Below are 7,947 nucleotides of genomic sequence, written 5' to 3' on the forward strand. Positions count from 1 at the left end.
ATCGAGGATGAGAGGGTACCAAAACTATAGTCGTGTTCTGAATGCTTTGCCCACACCAATTCCAAAAATAATCATGATGCGTCAAGTTGCCATGTCGCGGAACTGGTGATTCTTAGGCAACCTGTCAATAGTGAAGTGGGACGGGTTGAAGTGCCGACTTCTAGGGAGGGGGTCGGAACTTTCGGTATGACAGGGATGATCTACCAGATAATCCCCAAGAGGAAGGGTGGTGGGGGTTCAAGGATTGAAGCGGTCAAGCGAACAGGAGGGGAGAGTTATGTGATCGGGGAGAGGAGCTTCAGGCACTTCGGGATGTTGGACTTCAAAGCGGCATCGCAGTGGAGCGCCCGGTTGCACCCAACTAGGCTAGGAACCGCCTAGTGCTGTTTGGGTCGGCGCGATGATGTTATCCGACGAACTATACGTACCACGCTGTTAAGGATGATCTGTCTCACAGTAGTACAAGAGAGAGATGAGAGTTGAGTAAGGTGTTACTTCTAGTATGTTACTATCGTATAACTTCTTCGTCTTTTCATTTATTGACCTTTTGTGCCGTAAATCGAGCCTTCCATATGTTTAGTTTCAAGTGTAGCTTTGCGATGTGTCTTCACGTGACTTGATATATATATATCTAAACTGCTTTTACTATTATTCAGTTGTATCATCATTACTAAGAATCTCTAAAAGCAGTAGTATTACCACTACTACTACTTAGTGCTACTAGTCAGTTGAGTTCCATATTTTTCATCCATATAGAGAGTATAAAGGGCATAATCTTACTCATAACAAGCTCACCCAGCTCTTATAACAGATCTCAGACACTAATATCATCAGTTTATACCCCACTATAAATAATGTTTGAACAGTAGGCACTCTCATATAGCTATGATTTCCTCGCTTATTCTCGCACCCACAAGTCCCCTGCTCGAAGAAAGGCTCCAATATCTCTCGCTCACTCCACTTCTATGGCCCATCTTTTTGTTTTGCTGAAGCCTAACCTCGAGACTCCTCATTTACATTATCTTCCTACTCCTTTGATACCCGACTGTCGTGATGGAGCTCGAGACTGGTCTTGATTACAGGACTCCACGACTCCAGAATAGATGGACTCGGGAACAGAGGCTATTTCTCTGCTGTCTCTATAAGTTCTTTCAGAGAAATACAAGCGCCTTTAGAGATATATTCAATCAAGTATTTGGATCGGAGGTGACAGAATGCGGGTTTACTGAAGGCATTCCTTCAAGTACACTACGTACGCAGTGGGGTGAAATGGTGAGACATGAGTATCCGGAGTGGAGAGAAGTTCAACAGCATACATCCGAGGGACATTGGCGCTGGATTCCAACTCTGAGACGGATTAGAAGAACTGCAAGGTCACTAGGCTTACACATAGTTCCGAATTATGTCGACGACAATGAGGAAACTTCTGGAGTGCAAGAACAGGTGCTAGTGCCAGAAGCCATTGATATAACTCAGATCGATATCAGCTTATGCAGTGGCGGTGACAAAGTCTGCTTCTGGTGTGTGCAAGAACAAATTTCAGATGTGAGAGCTCCCTGGTGCCTGATAAACATGAAATAAAATCGTTAATGTCACCTTCAGCAGGAAGCACAAGAAAAGATAAATCCTCCGAGATCTCGTCCGCGCTGGACCGACGAAGTGCCTCCAGTTATTTACAGATGGTCAAATATCGACAGCCAAGGTGTTAATTCCAAAACGCTTCTCCTAGCCGGTCTTTTTGCAGATGGACGCCAAATATTCATGCCAGGAAATATATGTCAAGAAAAGTTTACTGGTTATTTTTTAAACCATGTCCACATTGAGAAGACACCATCTCCATCCATATCTACATTCCGCTCAATGCTTGCACCCATCCACAGAGCACTCTGGAATAAAGAAGGCGCTATCATATCTATCATTGATACAAAAAAGCTTGATACCAAAGTATATCCTGCAATTAAGCTTTTCAGGGAACAGAATTTGCGTATCCGAGGCTACGATGGTAGGGGCGAGTTCTTAGTATGGGGAAAGATACCATCCGCTGCTATTATATGTGCAGTAAAGATAAGCACCATACAACAGCTCGCAGATGAAAATGTTGAAATTGAGCAATTTCTACAGCTTGAAAAACTTATTACTCATCAATATAACAGAAAACAGTTGCATGATGATTTAGCTAAAGAATCCGGCCAACTTGACCGCACTTCGGGATTCAAAATCGGAAAATTCCTAGATTCTATTAATCTTCCTTTTGAGTTTAGCAGGGAGGTGAGCAAGGGCTTATTCTACTCCTGGAGACTCAAGAAATAAGGGACTTGGGAGTCCTTTTACGAGGGAGTAGATACTGGGTACGGCCGCTCTACACCATCTACCAATGTCAGCGAAGTTTCTACCAATGCCGGCGAAGTTGGTCGTCCATCCAATGTCTATGATATATCGGATGACGACTCAGTCACTGAGTGTGGGTCTGTTGCATCAAACGAGAATACTATAAGTGATGGCGACTATGAAAATATTGGTACCAGCTCACCCTGCATGGGCCGCGAGTTAGCCGCACATAGGCGGAACCCCATCTCGACTCCTGGCTGGTTCTTCATAAGAAACACTGATGATGAAATGACAATAGAAGAAGTCAGTGGACGGGAAAGTAATCTATTTTCTGAGCAGGATCCAGAGCAATCAGCTGAGCTGATTACTGATTGGCCTGAAGAAGACACTCAAGCACTGTCATCCTTGAATATATCTCAGGTTCGAGCTCCAACCATCAAGTTATTTGAGCCAGACACTGGCAGATGGGTTCAAGAACAAGCGAAAATGGATGAGGACGACGGTCAATCTTACATGCAGCCACCATCCACTAATGATACCCAGGAAATGCAGGGCATATCTGAAGTGGAAGGCGAAAGCGACATAATGCATGATATTAAGACCCTGTCCTGTGAGCTGTCTGAGGATAATCTGCCTCACGATTGGTTTGCGAGAGATCGGGAACGCCGAAGACGCTGGCTTTTTCAGTAGTCTCGTCCCTCTTTCTGCCCCACATGTGGAACGATTATTGAAGAAGATTGAAGGAATCGGCGGGGTGTGATAGGAAAAGTGCACAGTAGTACGAAGTGAAGGACCGTGATGTCTGATTAAAGAGCTGGAGGTATTTTAAGGGCCACTGGAATGTATCTAGCTGAATGGAAGGAACCTACTATAACCCTGACTGGTTGACGCGTCCGAACCAGGCACAGGCCGATATAAGCCATAAGGAACATTACAAAAGGACTCAAATGGGAGCGACAGTGACTCGATTAGAAAGGCTAGATTTCACACTAGCATACTGAACTCTCCCTCAGTGCTCTGAGCTTTCGTACAGATATAAAAAGTCTATGTGGGAGAATCAAAGTAATTTTTTCATTGGATATTCCTTCCACAAGGGTACCTGGGACATGAAATCGTGAAACAATCCCAACCCTAGAAACTAATCCGTTTATATCCAGTCACGCCGCTGCCCTAGGTTCGTCCTCGCGACAACACACCCTTCCTCATCGAGACGCTTAGAACTTGGAGAAAGCCTTGACGGCCTTGCCGGTACGGGGCAGGACACGGAGGACGTTGAAGCGGACCTGAATAGTAAGTTAGCGCATCTGACGTATATAATTTTGCGACCCATGTAGAATATCTTCAATAGCGCTGGACATAATCCGTATCCTTTCAGGCGTATAAGGAAAGGAACGCATTTGCCACCAGTAGCCATAGAAGATATCCCGAGGAAAGTTTGACGTACAGTCTTGCTCAGGGGGCGGCACTGGCCGACGGTGACCCAGTCACCTTCCTCAACACGGAAAGCGGGAGAGACGTGAGCGGCAAGGTTCTTGTGTCTCTTCTCGTAACGGTTGTACTTGGGGACGTAGTGGAGGTATTCACGGCGGATGACGATGGTACGGTGCATCTTGGTGGAGACGACACGGCCGGTCAGGATACGGCCACGGATGGAAACCAGACCGGTGAAGGGGCACTTCTTGTCTGTTCGATATCAGTGATATGTCCCACCTGGAGATTTCAAACGACATGACTGGACTTCTCCGGAGCCTTTGAGAGATGAGAATAACCGGGTTCCGCAAATCTGTCGCCAAGCGCTTTTTCCAGGTCTGATCTTTGATTCCTTCTCTTGTCGCATTCCATCCCGATCCTTTGCAGAAGATAGTTGCATTTATCGTAGACTCATGCTGGCGCTTTCCAGGTGATTTCTCTCTTCTCCATGCGGCATATTCTCATCTCCCCATAGCCTCCAAAAGATTCCCAGTCCCGGTCCCGCATGATCGGAAGTCGATAACGCCGCAAATAAAATTTCAACATAGGTCGTGCATACCGATGTAGGAGCCCTCAATGGCGGTCTTGGGGGTACGGAAACCCAGACCGACATCCTTGTACCAACGGCGGCCGGTGCCAACCTTCTTGCTCTTCGCCTGAGCCTTGGGGTTGACGAAGATGTGAGGCTGCTTCTGGAACGCACGTTCCGACTGGACGGTCAACTCGGTCGCCATTGTTGCGAGAATTCAGTCCGACGAGGAAGCGAAGTCGAGCTGGGTGGTATAATTCGTCGCGGAGGGTGGGTGTCGGGGCCTGCGGTGGTCGACGTCGATGTTGGAGAAGATTTATTCGACGATGGCGGATATTCGGCCTGTGAGTGTGCGATGGGGGCGCTAGTCTGTTTTGGGACTCGGCTAGGGCTATCCGTTTTGGTTTGTTTACATCCCCCGGTCACATGAGCGCCGACCGGGTGACGCGCGGGAAGCTCGAGGTCCAGTCCATCTAAGTGTTTATGGTGAAACTTAGGGGAGTAAACTCGTTGATTGTTGTCATTCCCCGGACTGATCCCCTAACCATCAGTTGGATATCGCGGGTGACGCTGTTTACTTGTCTGTCTGAATAACTTCTTCATATTTCATGTCCCCCTCAATATAGACTCCCATGGCGTCCCGAAGTGACTCCGCGGGGTCTTCCCGCCCGCGATCTCGTCGCTCTATCGCCCATGTCCCTCGATCGCAGTTGACCTCTACCTTGGACAAGGAGAATGCAACCACAAACATCAGCTCTTCTCAACCGATTGGTGAACGTCCGAAGCTCTCGGCGAAGGATAAAAAGTCGCGCAGTAAGAGTCTGGGACCTGGTGGTCTAGATGCGCTCCAAGATTCGAATGGCAATCGACGCAAGGTAGCTCCGCATTCTGCCACCCACCGATGCCCTTATTTATCGCTCATACTAAGATTAATCTTGTCGCGTTCAAGTCTACTGCAGCCTTCCCCCTCAAGTCTATCCTGAAACCTACAGTCCCCGTGTCTCCGGTCCGCAACATTCCCACGTTTGAGGAGACACGCAGACGGACTCCCGCTCGCGGTCCACCACACAATGACGGCACCGGTGAAGCCCCGGATCAGGGCAAAGAGGGCCTGTTAATAGATTTCGATACCCCGGCACAACCGTCTGGCTCTGTTGGCGACGACCCGTCCAATCCTTTCGATAGCTTCACCGCCGCTTCAATCCGGGATGAGATGGCCGCGGTGAGAGAGCGGGAAGAGAAGGAACAACGGGAGCGGGAGCGCAAGACGATCCTTGAGCGAAGAGAGGCGCGCCGGAAATCCATGGGTTTGTGATATCAATCTTTCCGATTTTAGCATTAAGCTGACAGACTGCGACAGCAAACCGCCGTGTATCGTTTGCCCCCGAAGCAACATTGCACACGTGGAATGTTGTGGAGATACCTGATGACTCGACCTCTTCGTCTACTTCCAACTCAACTAGACGTGCATCGTCCCTGGCAAACCAGACCCCTGCGCAAAAGAATCCCCCGGAAGATCCCCCTTCCCCGGAACTGGACGCAGAATCAGATATCGGCTTTTCCCCCATTCAGTACCCAGATCTACAGCAGCTCCAGAACCGCTCAACGTCGTCGCAGGAAATGTCTTCAAGCCCATTCAGCGGGAGCTCGGCGGACGGCAGTGAATATACCGGATTACAAGGTTCGCAGGAAGACATCGATGACGATGACAACTCGTCCGTTTCCGGCTCTGACGGGGAAAGTACGGCGATGAGTATGGATGATATGACCGCTCGTTCTGCAGTCACGGCTCGGTCAGATGGGTCTGAGGCTAGCACTAGCTCTAGTGCTCGGCTGAATGAGGCTCTACGGCAAGCGGCCCGAGAAGCAGGCACTCGTGGAATTGAGGACGATGACGACGGTGACATGTCGATGGAGATCGCCGATCAGGAGATCACAGGCGCCTTCCAACCGTGGATCAAGAAAGGAGAACGCCAAAGTTTTGATTGGGAAGACATTAGCGCTCGGCATGATCAAGAGAATGTCCAGCCCTCAGGGTTCATGGCCGACCAACCGGCTGAGGTTGATGCGGAAAGCGACAACGGGAATGAGGATCTTAGCATGGAAGTGACGAATGCCATCGGACGTATCCTTCCAGGCCAGCAGAGCCGTCGTCAGAGCACGAGGAGTCGCATGTCGCTTGGCGCGGAGACCGTGTACGATGAACAAACCATGGAATTGACCAATGTCGTTGGAGGTATCGCGCAACCTATTTCGCCAGCCAAGTCAACAGGAGCCAACAGTAACGCAGACGAAGACGAAGAGATGACAATGGAGTTCACGTCGGTCGTTGGTGGAGTTCTGAACAAACCGCTAACGGCTAATGTGGCCAACGAGAACGACTATGGTTCAGCAGAATCTTTCACGCCAAACACCAAGGCACCAAACTTCTCTGCTTGGGAGAACGGAGACGATGATATGGATGAGGGGATGGACATGGAAATGACTGGGGCTATTGGTGGCATACTTCCTGCAGCCCAGGAGCAAAGCGAAGCACAAGATGAGGATCAAACCCAGGGCATGGATTTCACGGCCGCCGTGGGTAAGATAATATCACCCCAAGCAGAGCCTCAGGAGGCCGCCGAACCAATGGAAGTAGAGCCACATGTCGAACCGACTGCTGCTCGCCTGGGTAGCTCGCCCTCTCAGGAACCCGCTCGTCAGTCCCTAGCTAAATCACCCGCATCGTTCCATGTCGCTGCTGTTGCTTCAGAAAACGGAAGCCCTAGCCTGGCGAGTGTGAGATCCAGACGGACCCGACAAAGCCTAAGCCATGCTGCTTTGAGCACACCAACCTCTCAGACATCACAGCCATCCCCGAAGCAACCAGCGCTACAGGTCAGCGGACTTTCACCTGCTGATACTCCGTCTAAATCCACTGGTAACCAGAGTACATCGCCCGATAAGCCACCGCAGCCGAACCCTGCAGGACCTACAAGCGGGAAGAAATCTCCAAGGCGTAAAAGTCTTTTTGGAAATACTGGAACTGGAGAGTCTGCTCCTCTCTTTGTCTTGCAACCTCATGGAAAGAGGCGATCTTCAGGTCTGGGGATCGACAAAGAAGGCCTTGGGTCGCCTAAGGTGGCTGCTATGCTTGACAAGCGTCGATCGATAGGTGAAGAGGCGCCGCAGTTCATCCCCCAGGAGCCATCTAAACAGGGAGTGCGCTTCGAGGATCCCGTGAAGCTTCAGGAGGAGGTTGAAAGAGAGCGCGAAGAGGAGGAGAACCGGGAAGATGGGCACATTCCGCCCCCACCCCTCAATGATCGCGATCCCACAGCTCACCTGAAAGACATGATCTCAAGTCTTACCCCGAAGAAGAACAAAATGCGTGGGAGAAAGAGCTTGCATGTTGGCGCCGCTCGTGGCGTCCTCGGTAAACGGCCAGTCGAGCTGGATATGGATGATGAAGATGTTGATAGCACACCAAAGCGTTTGAGAGGGCGTGAAAACGTGAGTCCAGTGAAGAACATCAAGCTTCCCGCACCTCCGTCCAAGGATGAAACGGTTGGTCGTGCAGCTCGTTCGCCTTTTAAACTTTTCAGCGGATCTCCATTGAAGATGAGCACCACTCCTCTCCA

The 7,947-nt window shown here is 49.9% G+C and overlaps 3 protein-coding genes across 3 annotated transcripts; 2 read left to right on the forward strand and 1 right to left on the reverse strand.

The window, feature by feature from the left end:
- Positions 1-1,053: 1,053 nt before the first annotated feature.
- An07g08840 (uncharacterized protein) lies at positions 1,054-3,018 on the forward strand (the record flags this gene model as incomplete). The annotated part of the gene is made up of 4 exons (XM_059748674.1): positions 1,054-1,545; positions 1,606-2,002; positions 2,060-2,268; positions 2,323-3,018. The coding sequence occupies 4 exons, from the start codon at positions 1,054-1,056 to the stop codon at positions 3,016-3,018; spliced, it is 1,794 nt and encodes a 597-aa protein (XP_059601071.1).
- A 524-nt stretch (positions 3,019-3,542) lies between these two features.
- Positions 3,543-4,532, reverse strand: An07g08850 (40S ribosomal protein uS17; the record flags this gene model as incomplete). Its single annotated transcript, XM_059748675.1, has 3 exons — positions 3,543-3,610; positions 3,772-4,011; positions 4,358-4,532. 3 exons carry the CDS (start codon positions 4,530-4,532, stop codon positions 3,543-3,545), a joined length of 483 nt encoding a protein of 160 aa, XP_059601072.1.
- A 696-nt stretch (positions 4,533-5,228) lies between these two features.
- On the forward strand, positions 5,229-7,945 carry An07g08860 (uncharacterized protein; the record flags this gene model as incomplete). Its single annotated transcript, XM_001391923.3, has 2 exons — positions 5,229-5,634; positions 5,688-7,945. Coding segments are annotated over 2 exons (2,664 nt in total), but the record flags the coding sequence as incomplete, so codon positions are not given.
- Between the last annotated feature and the right edge of the window lie 2 nt (positions 7,946-7,947).

This window comes from Aspergillus niger (assembly GCF_000002855.4).
Source record: "Aspergillus niger supercontig An07".
NCBI classification, from domain to species: Eukaryota; Fungi; Ascomycota; class Eurotiomycetes; order Eurotiales; family Aspergillaceae; genus Aspergillus; species Aspergillus niger.